General features: G+C 47.3%; 1 protein-coding gene across 1 annotated transcript in view; it reads left to right on the forward strand.

Annotated features, from left to right (window-relative positions):
* The window catches only part of LOC119306266, a 38,250-nt gene extending 19,744 nt beyond the window's left edge, over positions 1-18,506 (forward strand). The window contains exons 4-15 of the mRNA XM_037582535.1: positions 7,785-7,930; positions 11,698-12,053; positions 12,136-12,258; positions 12,377-12,540; positions 12,671-12,946; positions 13,071-13,139; positions 13,249-13,379; positions 13,840-13,957; positions 17,220-17,312; positions 17,429-17,506; positions 17,625-17,712; positions 18,210-18,506. Of these exons, the coding sequence (XP_037438432.1) occupies positions 7,785-7,930; positions 11,698-12,053; positions 12,136-12,258; positions 12,377-12,540; positions 12,671-12,946; positions 13,071-13,139; positions 13,249-13,379; positions 13,840-13,957; positions 17,220-17,312; positions 17,429-17,506; positions 17,625-17,712; positions 18,210-18,313 (1,746 nt within the window). The 3' untranslated portion in view covers positions 18,314-18,506. The remainder of the gene's footprint in view (positions 1-7,784; positions 7,931-11,697; positions 12,054-12,135; positions 12,259-12,376; positions 12,541-12,670; positions 12,947-13,070; positions 13,140-13,248; positions 13,380-13,839; positions 13,958-17,219; positions 17,313-17,428; positions 17,507-17,624; positions 17,713-18,209) is intronic.
* The last annotated feature ends 451 nt before the right edge of the window (positions 18,507-18,957 follow it).

Consider the following 18,957-nt stretch of genomic DNA (forward strand, 5'->3'; position numbering starts at 1 on the left):
GATGTGATCGCCGTCGGCACGCTACCTCTACATTTACCTACGGGATTAGTTTTGAACCTCAATAATTGTTATTTTGTGCCAAGTTTGAGCATGAACATTGTATCAGGATCTCGTTTAATTCGAGATGGCTACTCATTTAAATCCGAGAATAATGGTTGTTCTATTTATATGAGAGATATGTTTTATGGTCATGCTCCGATGGTGAATGGTTTATTCTTTATGAATCTCGAGCGTAATGCTACACATATTCATAGTGTAAGTACCAAAAGATGTAAGATTAATAGTGATAGTCCCACATACTTGTGGCACTGCCGCCTCGGTCACATAGGTGTCAAACGCATGAAGAAGCTCCATGCTGATGGACTTTTAGAGTCTCTTGATTACGAATCATTTGACACGTGCGAACCATGCCTCATGGGTAAAATGACCAAGACTCCATTCTCAGGAACAATGGAGAGAGCAACCAACTTATTGGAAATCATACATACTGATGTGTGCGGTCCAATGAGTGTTGAGGCTCGCGGTGGCTATCGTTATGTTCTCACCCTCACTGATGACTTGAGTAGATATGGATATGTCTACTTAATGAAACACAAGTCTGAGACCTTTGAAAAGTTCAAGGAATTTCAGAGTGAAGTTGAGAATCAACGTGACAGGAAAATCAAGTTTCTACGATCAGATCGTGGAGGAGAATACTTGAGTCACGAGTTTGGTACACACTTAAAAAAATGTGGAATAGTTTCACAACTCACGCCGCCTGGAACACCTCAGCGTAATGGTGTGTCCGAACGTCGTAATCGCACTCTATTAGATATGGTGCGATCTATGATGTCTCTTGCCGATTTACCACTATCTTTTTGGGGCTATGCTTTAGAGACTGCCGCATTCACTTTAAATAGGGCCCCGTCGAAATCCGTTGAGACAACACCGTATGAATTATGGTTTGGGAAGAAACCTAAGCTGTCATTTCTAAAAGTTTGGGGATGCGATGCTTATGTCAGGAAACTTCAACCTGAAAAGCTCGAACCCAAATCGGAAAAATGCGTCTTCATAGGATACCCTAAAGAAACTGTTGGGTATATCTTCTACCTCAGATCCGAAGGCAAGATCTTTGTTGCCAAGAATGGGTCCTTTCTGGAGAAAGAGTTTCTCTCGAAAGAAGTAAGTGGGAGGAAAGTAGAGCTTGATGAAGTATTACCTCTTGAACCAGAAAATGGCGCAACTCAAGAAAATGTTCCTGAGGTGCCTGCACCGACTAGAGAGGAAGTTAATGATAATGATCAAAATACTTCAGATCAAGCTCCTACTGAAATTCGAAGGTCCACAAGGACACGTTCCGCACTAGAGTGGTACGGCAACCCTATCTTGGAAATCATGTTGTTAGACAACGGTGAACCTTCGAACTATGAAGAAGCGATGGCGGGTCCGGATTCCGACAAATGGCTAGAAGCCATGAAATCCGAGATAGGATCCATGTATGAAAACGAAGTATGGACTTTGACTGACTTGCCCGTAGAACGGCGAGCCATAGAAAATAAATGGATCTTTAAGAAGAAGACAGACGCGGATGGTAATGTGACCATCTATAAAGCTCGGCTTGTCGCTAAGGGTTATCGACAAGTTCAAGGGGTTGACTACGATGAGACTTTCTCACCGGTAGCGAAGCTGAAGTCCGTCCGAATCATGTTAGCAATTGCCGCATTTTATGATTATGAAATTTGGCAAATGGACGTCAAAACGGCATTCCTTAATGGTTTCCTTAAGGAAGAATTGTATATGATGCAGCCGGAAGGTTTTGTCGATCCTAAAAATGCTGACAAGGTGTGCAAGCTCCAACGCTCGATTTATGGGTTGGTGCAAGCATCTCGGAGTTGGAACATTCGTTTTGATGAGATGATCAAAGCGTTTGGGTTTACACAGACTTATGGAGAAGCCTGTGTTTACAAGAAAGTGAGTGGGAGCTCTATAGCATTTCTCATACTATATGTAGATGACATACTTTTGATGGGAAATGATATAGAACTTTTGGACAGCATTAAGGCCTACTTGAATAAGAGTTTTTCAATGAAGGACCTTGGAGAAGCTGCTTATATATTAGGCATCAAGATCTATAGGGATAGATCAAGACGCCTCATAGGTCTTTCACAAAGCACATATCTTGATAAGATTTTGAAGAAGTTCAAAATGGATCAGTCCAAGAAAGGGTTCTTGCCTGTTTTGCAAGGTGTGAAATTGAGCTCAGCTCAATGTCCGACCACGGCAGCAGAGATAGAAGAGATGAGTGTCATCCCCTATGCCTCAGCCATAGGTTCTATTATGTATGCCATGCTGTGTACTAGACCTGATGTAAACCTTGCCGTAAGTTTGGTAGGAAGGTACCAAAGTAATCCCGGCAAGGAACACTGGACAGCGGTCAAGAATATCCTGAAGTACCTGAAAAGGACTAAGGAAATGTTTCTCGTTTATGGAGGTGACGAAGAGCTCGTCGTAAAAGGTTACGTCGACGCTAGCTTCGACACAGATCTGGATGACTCTAAGTCACAAACCGGATACGTGTATATTTTGAATGGTGGGGCAGTAAGCTGGTGCAGTTGCAAGCAGAGCGTCGTGGCGAGATCTACATGTGAAGCGGAGTACATGGCAGCCTCGGAGGCAGCACATGAAGCAATATGGGTGAAGGAGTTCATCACCGACCTAGGAGTCATACCCAATGCGTCGGGGCCGATCAAGCTCTTCTGTGACAACACTGGAGCTATTGCACTTGCCAAGGAGCCCAGGTTTCACAAGAAGACAAGGCACATCAAGCGTCGCTTCAACTCCATCCGTGAAAATGTTCAATATGGAGACATAGAGATTTGTAAAGTACATACGGACCTGAATGTAGCAGATCCGTTGACTAAACCTCTCCCAAGAGCAAAACATGATCAACACCAGAATTCCATGGGTGTTCGATTCATCACAATGTAACTAGATTATTGACTCTAGTGCAAGTGGGAGACTGTTGGAAATATGCCCTAGAGGCAATAATAAAAGCATTATTATTATATTTCTTTGTTCATGATAATTGTCTTTATTCATGCTATAATTGTGTTATCCGGAAATCGTAATACATGTGTGAATAACAGACACCAACATGTCCCTAGTAAGCCTCTAGTTGACTAGCTCGTTGATCAATAGATAGTCATGGTTTCCTGGCTATGGACATTGGATGTCATTGATAACGGGATCACATCAATTAGGATAATGATGTGATGGACAAGACCCAATCCTAAACATAGCACAAGATCGTATAGTTCGTTTGCTAGAGTTTTTGCAATGTCAAAGTATCTCTTCCTTCGACCATGAGATCGTATAACTCCTGGATGCCGTAGGAGTGCTTTGGGTGTATCAAACGTCACAACGTAACTGGGTGACTATAAAGGTGCACTACAGGTATCTCCGAAAGTATCTATTGTTTTATATGGATCGAGACTGGGATTTGTCACTCCGTATGACGGAGAGATATCACTGGGCCCACTCAGTAATGCATCATCATAATGAGCTCAAAGTGACCAAGTGTTTGGTCACGGGATCATGCATTATGGTACGAGTAAAGTGACTTGCCGGTAACAAGATTGAACGAGGTATTGGGATACCGACGATCGAATCTCGGGCAAGTAACATATCGATTGACAAAGGGAATTGCATACGGGGTTGATTAAATCCTCGACATCGTGGTTCATCCGATGAGATCATCGTGGAGCGTGTGGGAGCCAACATGGGTATCCAGATCCCGCTGTTGGTTATTGACCGGAGAGCGATCTCGGTCATGTCTACATGTCTCCCGAACCCGTAGGGTCTACACACTTAAGGTTCAGTTACGCTAGGGTTGTAGGGATATGTATATGCAGTAACCCGAATGTTGTTCGGAGTCCCGGATGAGATCCCGGACGTCACGAGGAGTTCCGAAATGGTCCGGAGGTAAAGATTTATATATGGAAAGTCCTGTTTCGGGCATCGGGACAAGTTTCGGGGTTATCGGTATTGTACCGGGACCACCGGAGGGGTCCCGGGGGCCCACCGGGTGGGGCCACCCATCCCCGGGGGCCACATGGGCTGTAGGGGGTGCGCCTTGGCCTGCTTGGGCCAAGGGCACCAGCCCCACTAGGCCCATGCGCCTAGGGTTTCCAAGGGGGAGGAGTCCTACTAGTGGAAGGCACCTCCTAGGTGCCTTGGGGGGGAGGGAAACCCCCCTTGGCCGCCGCACCCCCTAGGAGATTGGATCTCCTAGGGCCGGCCACCCCCCCTTGGCACCCCTATATATAGTGGGGGAGAGGAGGGACTTCATACCTTGAGTCCTTGGCCTTTGGTTGCCTCCTTCTCCCTCCTCTACACCTCCTCCACCTCCTTATTGCTTAGCGAAGCTCTGCCGGAGTACTGCAGCTCCATCAACACCACGCCGTCGTGCTGCTGCTGGTGCCATCTCCCTCAACCTCTCCTCCCCTCCTTGCTGGATCAAGAAGGAGGAGACGTGGCTGTTTCCGTACGTGTGTTGAACGCGGAGGTGCCGTCCGTTCGGTGCTAGGATCTCCGGTGATTCGAATCACGTCGTGTTCGACTACATCATCCCCGTTCTTTGAACGCTTCCGCTCGCGATCTACAAGGTATGTAGATGCATCTATTCACTCGTTTCTAGATGAACTCCTAGATGATCTTGGTGAAACGAGTAGGAAAATTTTTGTTTTCTGCAACGTTCCCCAACACAAGCAATACAACGAACTATTCCACCAATCCCTCTCTTCCTTCTAACATGGTATCAGTTTGCGGGTTCTAAACCCTAGCCGCCGCCGCTTCCGCACCCGCGCGCCGCCCCCGGGACGGTCAGCCTCCATGACCGACGCCGGGGGCCGCGCCGGCCGTACCTAGGATTCGTCCGCCAGCCGTGTTGGCCGGCTGCCCTAGAGAGTCTTTTTTCTCGATCCTTTGATCCGGGTTTTTCTCTCTTTCGTCGGTCGCTTTGATCGACGTCTACCTTTTGGTTTTCCGATCTACTGGATCGGTTTGCGTCGCCCACCGCCGTCGTCGACACCCCGCGCCTCTACGCGCTACCGGCCGACTCCTTCACCGACCCGGCGGCCTCGCGCGTCGTCCGTGCGTCTGCCCGCCGGTCGCCCCGACCAGGCGGCCTCGCGCATCGCCCGTGCGTCTGGCCGCCCGTCGCCCTGCCCGGCGGCCTCGCGTCATGCGGCGGCCCTTCAGCGTCGTTGTTCGCGCGCCGACCCGCCCGTCGATCTACGCCGGCCGTCACCGCCCCGCTCCGACCGGGACTCCTGCATCACCCTGACCAGGTGGCCTCGCGCCATGCGGCGGCCAATCATAGCCGCCCTGCCGCCCGCCGTCGCCGACTTTATCTCGGACTCTGCCGCCACCGCGCCTCCACCAAGCAGTGTCCCCGACCTCGCGCGCAATCAGCTTGATCACCCGCTCGCTGCCGCGATCCGCCTCATCTACGCCGCGCGACCGACCTGGCCCGTCAGTTACGCGCGCCTCCGGAGGTCCCGTGAAGATCGTCTCCGAGTTCAGCGTGCCCCTCCGCCGATCGAGCAACGGGCTGCCGCTACGTCGCCCCGTCGGGCCGCAGCGTCGCCGCCCCGTGGTTTTTCTCCCGGCTGCACCTACCCGCGTCACCGCTGCGTCGCCCCTCCGGGCCGTAGTGTCGCGGCCCGCGGTCTACCGCCGCCCCGAGGCCGTCCGCTCCAGGCGGTCCCCGTGGCTGCACCGACCCTCGCGCTGCCGCAGCGTCGCCCCGTCGGGCCGTAGCGAGCGTGGCACGCGGTCCACGCCGCCGTCTCGAGGCCGTCCACGCGGTTGCACCATCCCGCGCTCTGCCGCTGCGCCGCCCCTTCGGGCTGTAGCACCGCGGCCCGTGGTCCTTGCGACCATCCCGAGGACTTCCGTTGTCGCCCCAACCTGCCCGCCGCCGCTGCGTCGCCCCTTCGGGCCGTAGCGCCACGGCCCGCGGTCCACCGCCGTTCCCGTGCGTCGACTTCCTGTGGCATGCGCCGCACCACCTCCTATGGCGCGGGAACGCCACCGTCCGCGCCGGTCTTCGTCACGCCGTTAGGGTTCTTCGCCTACTTCGAGCATCGCCGCCGCGCTCATAACCTAACCGCCGCCGCCGCTCTTCTTTGGCCGCCGCCGCCACTACCCCAGTAGCCGCCGTCGCCGCCCGTCCACCCCATTCGTCTTCATCCAGCACCAGCCCGTCGCCAGCATCGTCGTCATCTACCCCGACCGCTTCATCTACTCCGACAACCGTGAGCGACATTGGCCCCGCGCCGATTGGCGCCGCAACCGTCGTCGAGTCCTTCTCTACTGGCCTCTCCGACTTCTTCGACATGGCGTGCAACTTGTGCAGGTCCCAGTCTATGCATGCGCGGTGCTGGCAACACCGCCGCGTGCCTTCGTCCACGACGTGTCCCCGGGCCTGGCAAGCCTGGCGCAGCGCTTCGTCAACTTCGTCTTCGTCCGTCTACGCATGCCCGGTGCTGGCAACACCGACGTGTGCCTTCATCTACGATGTGTTCCCAGGGTTGGGAACCTCGGCGCGACGCGTCATCAACATCATCTACCTCCTGGCGCACCACTGCGCCCACGACTAACTCGGCGCCTCCTTGCGCCCGCGGCTCCACGGCGACTTCCTCGACACCGGCTACCCCGACTCGGCATCGACCATGGCATTCTTTGCACGGCTACCTCGACCAAGGCTCCACCACCCACGCTCTCGGCTACATCGACAAATGGCACAAAGGGTTACCGCCTGCTTGAGCAACCTCGTCGGTTTTCACTCCAGCCACGACTCCGCGATGCATCGACCGTTACGACTGTGGGGGGTGTCCGTTAGCTTGCCTTCGGATTCTTCTCCGGTCTCACCGTCTGCGTCGCTACCGTTGTGACTGCGGGGGGATGTTGAGTAACGTGATTGTATAGAAAAGTTAGGATAGCGTAGGATATTATTCTACCTTGCCTTGTACTCCAAGATGATCATGTACTCCTATATATATGCCCACGAGGCTCAAGCAATACAACGAACTATTCCGCCAATCCCTCTCTCCCTTCTAACATTAAACTCCAAATCAACATGTCAATCTAACGAACAACCTGGATCTCGAAATCTGTTGCACGTTCAAAGGATAGAACAATCTACCTGTGGATCTGGATTGGTTCGTCGCCGTTGCGCTCCTTAGACGGTGGCGACGGGACTACACTGCCCGTTGTGGTTCCACGGGAACAGGATCCGGTGTTCCCGCCACTGGCGCAGGCGTTGTGCGCGCCCCTGGAGCCTGCACGCGGGAGGGCCGCGACGAGCGTGGGGAAACTGATGTATCACCGTCGTGGTTGCCATCCACGTGGGAGAGGAAGAAGTGCCGCCGTCAAAGGTGTGATCGGCGTAGGAGAGGAAGAGGCGCGAGAGAAGGGAGGTCGGAAGGTTTTTTTTAGGGGTTGGAAGGGGTGAGGTGTCAGGTGTGGTTAAGGTAGCGCACACCCTTTAGTGGAGACTGAAGCCCAATTGAATACCCAATGCCCAAAATTGTCACCAGAGTAGCGGCCCAAGATGTTAGTGCTGGTTTGTATCGATCCGAGCGACCAGAGATGGGATTAAGAGCTAATCTAATGGCCAAAACTGCCTAAAAGTGGTGATCCGACGGCCAGAAACACTGATGGCTTATGAGGGCTGGAAAAGTGCGCAGTTTTAATGTATCTAAATGTATATTGAACTATATTTGCATTTCTGCTGTTGACAGTCTGAATGGATACGCAACCTTCTCTTTGACAATGCTATTTTTCCTTTTGTAGCTTATTATCCTATCACTAATGGAGAAGGGCTTTCTATTGTGTCGTCGCCTGACCAAGTTGACTCGGACTCGGACTCAGAATTGAACTCGGATGAGTAACTTCTTTTGCGCTTGCACTGGTTCATGTCTTTCAAGTCTTTTTTTTGTACACTATAGAAGGGAGAATGTCTAGAAAAAGAAGGACAAGGTTGTTTAGCCAAGTCCTATATTTCAAGGTCTACAAATGCCTAGATTTTTGGAGGATAGTGAGATCACGAGTCTCGGTGCTAAGAGGAGGCTTTTAGAAAGTTTAGGGCAGACCCGCACAACTAATATTATCGTTTTTCTATGAATATTCAGAGGCACCTCATAGGACTTCTCTTTTTATTTCGTTATAAATAAGTTATTGTAGGTACTACCATTTTAGAAGGAGGGTGGAAGAGATGAACCTTTCATTGACCCTGTGAATCAAAACTAAGCATGTCTTCCACCCTCCTAGTTTTTTCAACTTTTTTTTTGAGACAATCCAGTTTTTTCAACTGTGAGTGCATGAACACAACGTGAAAAATCATGTGAAAACTGCACTGTGAATCAAAACTAGGCATGTGAAGCTGGTGTTGGGCCTGGACCCATGTGTGTAACTACATAGCATGTTGTGTGGGTCAGCGAGTTACGAGTGTGTGTAGCAGGTTTTTTTTTAGGTATCCATGCATTCCATTAAAACAAAGCAAGATTACAGGAGAACACACATACATGGAAACGATGAAACACACGGGAACATGACATCTTGCGTGGAATCATTGCACAACGGAGCCGAGAGAAATACAGATCCAAGGACTCCTAGCACAAGCAGGAACCGTCAACCATCTCCAGCCTCCAACACCGCCGACACGCTCGCCGGAGAAACAGGAGAAAGGCTTCCATCATTACCACAGCCAGATAGGCACCATCGCCGTCAAAGCTTTGTGAACCGAAGACCGAGCCCTCTGCACGCGGCAGGGCACATAACGTTGTGGCACGTTGGCCTGGGGTTGTCCTCATGCCATCCTGACCTCGGATCCGAAACTACCAATCGACGTCGTCGAGGAAGACCAGCCATCCACGGACCTCTTCACTTGTTCCAGACATGCCATCCTGTTCCACACACTGACGCCACCACCAAGGGTAGGAAATGCCAGTTACCTCCTGAACAAGGACACCCTACTCCTCAACGGCGTCGGAGGGAACGCCACATCGACGAGAGGACGGAGCAGGATGACACAAAGATCCAGTGAAGATGTCGCTGCCATCATCTAGCCGTCGTCAACAAGAGAAACATAATCCCACTGATCTGAAGGAACGACGAGCAAACAAGGCAAACAGCTCTGAGACACCACCGTATAGAACGTCACCGGTGTGGGAATGGAGCCGATGTAGACTTATTCTCCTGTGTGTCACTCCCAACACGACAACGACGCTGTAGAACAACTTCCCATAATAGTATTTACAGGCCCGGAGAGAAACGGGACCCCCCCTCTCGTCGCCGAAGCGAAGGACGGAGGAGGGAGAGATCCGCGGGCTCGCTAGTGCAGACCGTCGGGAAAACTTCCTCTCACTAACTGCCTGTTCGTTGGAGAGAGGGGAGCGGGGAAAACAGACATGGCACGACTGATTTTGTTGCAGGTGTTTCATTCAGTGGCGGCTTCAAGGTCTGCTATGTAGTCATATGATTACACAAGATTTTTTTTTCAAGCCCCCCGTATCATATAAAAGTAGTAATCAAGCAAAAGAAAATTGAAAATTAATTTAAACACATTGATTTGACATAACAACTTTGAACTTCGGGCTTGAGACGACTCTAGGGGGTGGGGGGCTTATCGGTGACCATTGTTGAGGAAATCATTAACTGGTAGCTGCTCGGTTAGCTGACGAGTAGGGGATTAATAGGCTAATCGGTAAGTTAATCGGCCATTTAATCAATTACTCGGCCGATTAATCAGTTAATCAGCTACTCGGTGACCCTACGAGTAGGGATTAACTGGTTAATCGGATGAATTCTTGAACAGGGTCGGTGACGAACCCGGTGGCCTATTTTGATAGAGCAAGCTTGCCACCCATTGCTCCCACTCACGTCGAGCACCATAATGATGTTGAATGGTGCCATGTGATTATATCTGGCCATGGGCCGGGCCGGGCCGGGCTTGGGCCGGGCCTAAAAAAGCCCATGGCAGAAAACTGAGGCCCAGGCCCTCCCAGGCCCTACCATCGGGCCTACTTTTCAAGCCCAAGCCCGACCCATCTGGTAAAAAGCCCTCAAAAGCCCATATGGCTTAGAGCCATGGGCCGGGCCTCTTCCTTAAAATGCCAATATGCCAAGCCCAAGCCCGTCCAGGCCCTGCTGGTGGGCTCAAAACTTAGGCCCAAGCCCGGCCCACAAGCAAGCCCATCGGGCCTAGGCCCTGGATTTTAGGACCGGGCCTGGGTGGGCCGACAGGGCCGGGCCTGAGATGGCCAGGACTACATGTGATTGATGGCATTGGCGGACAACCTTGTGCATCAACGTGACGAAGTGTCTTCGGTGTCTCTCCCATCTACATTCAAGCACGAGCCCCTTCGGTGTCTCTCCCTCCAAAGCTGAGCCTCCTGCCCGCACAATGGTGCTTGTGGCATAGACCGTGCAGTGCAGGTGGAACAGTAGTTCTCCATTGAATCAGGTTGGATGGTGGTGTGGAGTCAAGTTGGATGGTGGTGTGGATTGCCGGCAATCGTCCGTGGCGCCAACAACATGCACCCAATCAAAATGATAGGGGCCTAGCATTGAGCCGAGCTGTCAATTGTGTGGGCATTGACATAATGCTATTACTGAAGTTTTCCAGCTCAGGCTAATGTTATCAGAATCTCTATAATAAAAATAACAATGGAAGCTCAGACTAATGTTATCAGAATCTCTATAATAAAAATAACAATGGAAGCTCAACTCAGGCTAATGTTATCAGAAGCTCGGGCCAATTCCTGTTTTATCTTAGCTTCTTTCAGTTTTAGCCTTTCTATCGTCGAGGGGTGTTTTCCCCCGGCAGGCATGTTGCTTTTTAGTTTTCTAAGCTTTTAAGCTTTGTAATACTTTAATTGATACATGACCTTGTTCTGCTGGGTTTCATTGTTAATGCAGTGGAGCCGGGGCTAGGCCCTTTTTCTCTAAAAAAAATGATCTCTGACGAGCTAGCGAGTAATTCCTAGAATCTCTATAATATGTGTGTGTGTGTGTGTGTGTGTGTGTGTGACAACACCATTTTAATGTATTTTTCTCGAATACGCACTAATGTGCATATCACCCACGAGTTTTTTCTTAACACAGTACAAACCCAAGCGCTCATAGATACACACATACACTCACCTCTTTGAACGCACACACGCACACTCTACACCATGAGTACATTCGAAAGACTGAGTCGGCATATCACCTTAAGATTTGCGAAGACACCGTACGCGCCTTGTTGTTGACGGGAACGTCTACTCCCATTGAATAAGTACCAACGGAAATCTTGAAATAAATCCAGAAATAATGCGATGAGTGGTCGAAGAGGGTGCACAACTTTTTTATGTTGGTAGAAAATTACCATTATTGATTCTTACTATACTACAGTAGTGTACATGTCAGATACCCTCCCAATTCGTGGGTTGAGATCCTCTGCAGTACCGTATGGTGCTGTAGTGTCGATGACATGTGGGGCCAGGTCCCACATGGCAGTGACTGTACAACACCGTACAGTACTGCAGAGGATCCTAACCCCCAATTCGTTGTACATGCATCCGCGGTGTGGTGTTAGTTACTAGCCCCAAATTAAAGCCACCCATCAAATAATTAACTAATCCCGATTATTACGGTTCTGGATTCCTTGGATAGCTGCTGGGTGCTGGCCCAATCGATCACCATCGTCGCGGCGACCGACTACTGCACGCTCCTCGCAATGGCGGCGGACACGACGGTGACCCGATCGCCAGAGCAATCCAAGAAATCGGGCGGCAGCGACGACGCGGAAGAGGAGAAGGAGGAGACTCAGGAGAGGGAGGCCAAGAAGATGAAGACCAATCCAGCGTCAGTGGAAGCCGCCGCCAGGGACGACGATGGGGACGAGGAGTTGGAGATCTCGTCTCCGCTCTGCGAGCCCTACATCCCCGACGAGCTGGACGACCCCTACCGCTACCGGGGGATATCCGCCGCCTACGAGATCGCGAGAGCCGAATTCTCTGAAAAAGAAGGTCATCGACTCATCGTCCACTCCCCAGGCCACCCCACGCCCACACCGCCTGCCTCTCTCTCACCCTTACGATCTTGCCGCAGGTCGCCTGAATAAACTGCCGACGCGCAAGTATTTCCATTCGCCGGTCCTCCACGTCCCTGACCCCGGAAGGAAGGCCGCGCTCTCCACCGCGAGATCCCTCCTCCGTCTCTCCTCCTATCTAGGTATGACGCCACAACACCACTCCATCCTGCTTTATGCATCCATGCGGGCGTCACTCCATGGCAAAACCTAGCTAGCTAGCTAGCTGATAGCCTGATACATATATGCGTGAATTCATAGATGGCGAGCCGCTGGGGCATTCTGCCGGTCTTTGGATCGACTGGGACGAGGAGAGCAGAACCGGCATCCTTCTGACAACCGCGCATCTGATCCGCGCCAAAAAGCCTTACACGAAAGGCCGCCGGTGGCGCACAGGCCCGTACCACTATCACCCTGGTGCTCAAGTAAGTACTGATCAATGAGGGAGGGAAACGTGAAAAGAAAAAAAACACTTCGCTTTCTCAATGTTCTATGAATTTTGCCTTACTTTCCCCGACCTATTTTTACTCGACCTTCCCCGATGTTTTGTTTCAGGTTACGGTTCACTTGCTTGACGACACCACTGCGGAGGGCCATCTGCTGTACCACCAGGAGCATTATGACCTTGCTTTCTTCAAGGTTGCAGTGGATGAACGTGTTCAACCAGTCTCTTTTGCTGACACGGTCGGTGATGGTCAAGAGGCTTTGCGGCTTGGAAGGGAACAAAATTTGAATCTAAAGATAGTCCGTGGCACGGTGGAGTATCAGAATAATCCAATACTAGATGAGGGACACCACTACATGCACTTTTCTCGACATGGAAAATATGAGGTAATTAAAGTATATTTTATTTGTGATTTTATGAGATTACACTTTTCTTTTCACTATATATATACCTCGAGGCAAAAGCTCCAGAGACCTACCAACTTTATTAATCCAAAAAGCATTCGTACAGAAGGCAGATACACGAAGGAGAGAAAATGAGTGGAGGTCAAAGGCAAAGGGTTTTTACGTCCTACCTAGGGTAATCATGAGATTCTACTTTATATGCGTCATTTCCCAATTTTGAGTTATATTTAATTTAACTTAACTTGACCTTCTGTTTGGCAATTCATTAAACCTGTTATATGTAGTGTGAAGATGGTGGAGACCCCATCATTGATTTTGGTGGAAAGGTTGTGGGGATGACCAACCGTTGTGAAAGCTGGTATTTTGTTCCCTCTTCTGTTTTGAATGGGTGCGTTGATTTGTGGAGAAATTTTGGGTACGCATTCTTCCTCGTTTTTATGGAAATTTATTCTTCATCAGTTTTTCAACATGCTGTTGGTAATTGAATAATATGTATGATTTCATCAACAGAGATAAAACATACGTTTAAATTGTTCAAACTTTGAACGGGGGCTAGGTGGAACATTGTAAGATTGTAAGGTGAATCATGACGATACCTTTATAGGGCAAAGAGTGTTGGTTGCTGAGGTAATTTGTGAGTGCTTTAGTACTACCTATATTGATGTTGCAAGATTGTAAGATGATTCACGACGATCCCTTTATAGGGGAAAGGGTGTTGGTTACTGAGATAATTTGCGAGTGTTTTAGTGCTACTTATATCAGTGCATAATCGAAATTTTGATGAATGATATGTTTTATGTTAACTTAAAGGCCCCTTTTAATCGTAGCAATACTTTGTCGACGGCTTCATGTAAACTCATGTTAGGTCTTTATAGGTGCATCCCTCGGCCCCTCCTTGGTTTGCAGTTTGAGGCCATAAAGTTTCTAGATCCTACACATGCTGAATATATATGGCGCAAGTTAAACATTGATGATGGTCTTGTTGTCGAGGAGGTATGTACAATTTATGTTCTGTAATTCCATTTCCATGCACTAGTAAGCTTGCACGTGAAAATTCACGTGTATTGAAAAGATATTTCGTAGTAGCAGTCAAAAAATTTGCAAACGAACTGATGAAAAACTGGATAAAAAACACAAGACTCCTTTGGTTAAATCAATGCATCTAGAAGCATAAATATGCCAGCAGAAGAAAAGCACATTATTATATCCTTAATCTCATATGATATAACATGAGTACAAAACAACTATAATCTTAAATGACTTGTACATCAGGAGAAGGCAAAGAGATATGCCATGTCCAATTGTCCACAAGGATGAACAAGCTCACTGGAGGAAAAGAAGAGAGATACAACATGCTAATATTTACTATTGCGCCATTGGTTCACAATTTCCTCATGAAACATATGGTTGACCTATCAGGACCTATCATCTAGACTGGTATTGCTTGCCGGTAACCCTCAGGGCAATATTTGGTGAGGCATGGCATGTTGAATATGTCCCTCCAAACGAAAACAAAGGGCCTGTATCTCCAATACTCTGCATAGATGTGAGCTATTTTGTGCCTCATTTGCATGAAAGTTCAGTGGCCAACACCATAGTACCAAGACACATAGGAATTACTTCAGTTAATTTGTAGCAGAAACCCATCAACTTAAAAATCGCCAACCTGCATATATGAAAAACAAAGGTAGGAAATATTCTTATGATTTGAAAACTGATATCCTATAAACGAAACAATAGAAGTTGTACCAAACCATTGGTTCGGTTCAAAAATCAGCAAACACAACAGTGGCACTGATTCGCCATGAACCGTGGTACTGAGAGAGGCACCATTACTCTTCCTTTTACGTTTTCCTTTCTAGAATGAAATAATCCCAGTCTGGACATTTTTTTTGCACCTACTTCGATTAAAAATGCCCATATTTAATGCTCAAGCCAATAAGAATGTGTATGGATAATACTAAAAACATGCTACATTGGAAACTAATTAAAATCATGCACTGCTGATTGCATGCATGTTTGCCTACGGAACATCCTCTTTGAAAGCAACTCAGTGACAAGTGTTCGTTGCAAAATTAACGGCTTGCTCGCTCGCAGTAAACTTGCACATGCCTTGTCTGAACAAACAAAAAATAAATCAAATATATCTTCAGATAAGTAAATATATAAATTTCATCTAAAAATAAAATATAAGAGCTATGTCATCCACATCAGAGTTCCATTCTCATTCCTGCAACCTCATTTGAAATCTCAGCAAGTTCAAGGACATTATCCATATTTATCAGTGACAAAATAATTAAAGTCCGCAGATGCTATAAAGGAACAAATCCGATCTATGTAAATATCATGAATAGAGAATTATAAAGTGCGCGCACACAAATATAGTACTCCCTCCGATCCATAATAAGTTTCACGGTTTTGAACTAATGTTGAGCTAACCTTAGTTCAAAACCATGACACTTATTTTGGAATGGAGGGAGTATTTACAAAAATAGTTCCAAGGTGAAACAAGCTTTAATAGAAAAAAATAGCTCCCTCCATATTTATCCTTCATGTCCAAACAAGATCACTTGATCAATACATGAGCAAATGACCACTTACTTTCAGATTTTGCCATTCTGATCCATCACCTCACAACAAGCATATATTTCCAACATACGTGACCAAAACTACACTTATGAAATGTCAAATGAGGCAAAGTAGCATAAGAATATTTTTCCAGGGTGTTGTATGTGAATGAGTACAAAGTCCTAATGTATAAGATATATGACTTGCTTTACAATTAGCTAATGGATGAAACTCCAAAAACCAAGCATGCTTTATTTTGAATAAAAGATCCAATGTCCAGTCTAGGTCCTAGATTGTTCAAAATGGCAGTATTGTTGATGATGAAACCTGCAACCTGTGGTTCAGTAAAGGGTCTAATTTACTTAACTCTAAGATCTGTTGTGATTGATCTCGATATATCTTACGGCTGAGATGATCATAATTACAGTAAATAACATCAAATAAAAGTTTGGTATGTATCACCACCAAACTGTCACCAATAAGGATAGTTAGAATATGTTTTATCTCCGGCAATATTAGAACAATGACTGTAAACAGAGGAGGTGGAGGGGAGATTAGCATTACCATAAGAATGCCTGTGTCGAGCTGTTGTCATGGTGGTCTAGGAAATGGCATCCATGCGGACTCGGTCCTCGACATGACGCTGACGTCATTCAACACATAGTGTCCATGACAGTTGGGATGTTGACGGCGGCAGCCACATCCAGGCCGCGACGGGATGAGAGGAGATGTGTGCGGCATCAATGAACATGCATATTGCTACTCCAGAATATTTATCAATCCAAATTATCCTATCTAGATCTAGCTCCAAATATGTAGTCGCTTGGATCTTAGGCCAGCAGTCTTACACCAACCTGAATATCACGGAAGAGGTGTGCACCTCTACATCACCATTCTGAATCCATGTACCTTCTAGTTTTCATGGCCAGGATCCTGACAAGAAAGACCAAACACATTGGGGCATTGTACGATTAAATTAAAAATTGTCACTGCCTGGTTAAGTACATCTATCCCATTATGAAGCAAGCCTACAACTGACAGCAGCAGAAATTAGAAGGCAGTGGCATTGTACAATTAAACCAAAAATTGTCACTGCAAACAGGCAGTGATAAAGCACCTGCAGCGTGGAGGTCCGGCGCCTGTGCGGCGCGTGGGCGCGGCGGCCCGGGCTACGCGTGGACGAGGCGGGGCGGGGGCGGCCCGTTTGGCGCGTCCATGGGGAGAGCCCGCGGCCCGTGCGGCTTGGCTGGGCGCGGCGTCCCGTGGACGGGGCGGCCCGGGCGGCGCATGGACGGGGTGGGGAGGGGGCGGCCTGAGCGCCTGGAGCGTGGGCACGGCGGTCCGGCGGCGCGGAGGCACAGGGTGAGGGCGTTTTCTGGCCGGGAGGATACGGGGAAGAGGTGGGGCGGTGGCAAAACTGCCCCGAGGGCGTGGTCGCGGGAGGTCTTACGTTGTTTTTTTACGGGAGGTGTTTCTGAGGATGTTAACCCAATGGCATGGTGGGTAATTAATTAACGTAATGGCATGGTGGGTAATTAGAGTATAAAACACGTTTAGTGTGTTGGAGGGATGTAGACCATCATATTGCAGATTTTGATGGATAGGATGATTTGGTTCTCCGCCTCTCGTGCTTTTATAGTGGTAGTAGATAATATCAAGTAGTATTACTTATTGCCAACTAACCTAGGTGTCGACTGCATCACATGCTGAGGAAGTTGGAATCCGAGTAGGTGATATTATTCAGCGGATTAATGGAGAACTCATTTCTACCACAACTGAGGTAGGTGTATCATGATTTTGCTAGATTATAAATAAAATAAAAATGTAATAATTATTATTGTTATCATTATTATTATTTTTTCTTATAATTTCTTGTTTTGTTGGTGCTATTATCAGTTGGAAAACAAGTTGCTGGGCATATGTAGGGGCAATTTTGATAGAGGAACTGACATTAATGACAAAGTGGATGTTTCTGTAAGTTCAAATTTGTGTTTAAAATTGTGCTTCCCTCAACCTGTTTCATCCATTCTTTCATAAATAATAAAGATTTGTAAAATGTTAGCACTTATTAATTGCCACACAAATTATATAGGTACGGGTATTTCACACGGCCAACCGTGTCTGGAGAACACAACATTTAAGTGTAAATGTATCTGACTGCCGAGAAGTTGTTGACCGAGGTATACATATCCGTCTTTTTAAACCTGGCCCCATCTAAATTTTATGTGGATTGTTAGTTCTGAATATCAAGTTTTTTTGCATCTATTTTCTTTTAGATTCAGTTACATATATTGTGCAGTCATATGTTACATCCACTAGATGTTTTGAATATCACAGTATACATGCAGTATAAAAGTCACCCTTTTGGACTTGTTGAATGTACAAGATTCATTATTTTCTTCCATGCAGAAAAAAAAAGATTCATTATTTTCAGGTCAACGGGTTATTTTTTTATGCCAAACCATTCTTGTTTGTTTTGTTAGCACTTGACATTTCATTGGACCAATAGAATGCATGCACTTGTCGTTGGTGTGTTCATGCCTTACAATTCTTAGCACTAGCTTAGAGACGCCTTTCATTATGAAGAATATATATTGAACTCTACTTGCATCCGTACTTTATTCAGTATACATGGATACAAAACTTTCTCTTAACAATGCTAATTTTCATTTTGTAGCTTATTATCCTATAACAAATAGAGAAGAGTTTTCTGATCCGGTGTCACCTGAACAAGTTGACTCTGACTCTGACTCAGAGTCGAACTTGAGCCGCTTCATGTGATGGTGCATGTCGTCCAAGTAATTTTTGTACGATGGAAGGAATAAAATCAATAAGAAAAAAACAGATTGTTTACCTAAGTAGGAAAAATACATCCTACCACCCAGGGATAGCTACCCCACATGTATATATATTACTAAGGTATATTACTTTATCATTCTAAATATGTTCATAAACTATATCTAAGGTATTTCAAAGCTACCTATACGAAAAAATTGCATGTGAGTCCGTAATTTTTTGTATATTTTAAAAATACCTTCATATTTGTATGTACTCCCTCCGTCCGGAAATACTTGTCGTAGAAATGAATGAAAATGAATGCATCTAGAATAAAAATACGTCTAGATACATCCGTCTCACCGACGAGTATTTCCGGACGGAGGGAGTATAACACAATATACTAAAAAAGTACATCCTATCTAAAAAACTATGGCACTATATAATAACAAACAATGATAAAAGTAAGAAAATTATATAAGTAGCTATCTAAATCATACAAGTAAGATTTTTTTCTCAAAAAAAAAGATAAGAACAATAGGCTCAGCACGGTGGTGCCGGCGACGAGATCGGCGCGGGTGATCGACGAAGGTGAGGATGGGGACGGGGACGGGGACGAGACGACACCCTACACATGTGCAGACTCTAAG

The sequence above is a fragment of the Triticum dicoccoides genome, chromosome 5B, assembly GCF_002162155.2.
Source record: "Triticum dicoccoides isolate Atlit2015 ecotype Zavitan chromosome 5B, WEW_v2.0, whole genome shotgun sequence".
Classification (NCBI taxonomy): Eukaryota; Viridiplantae; Streptophyta; class Magnoliopsida; order Poales; family Poaceae; genus Triticum; species Triticum dicoccoides.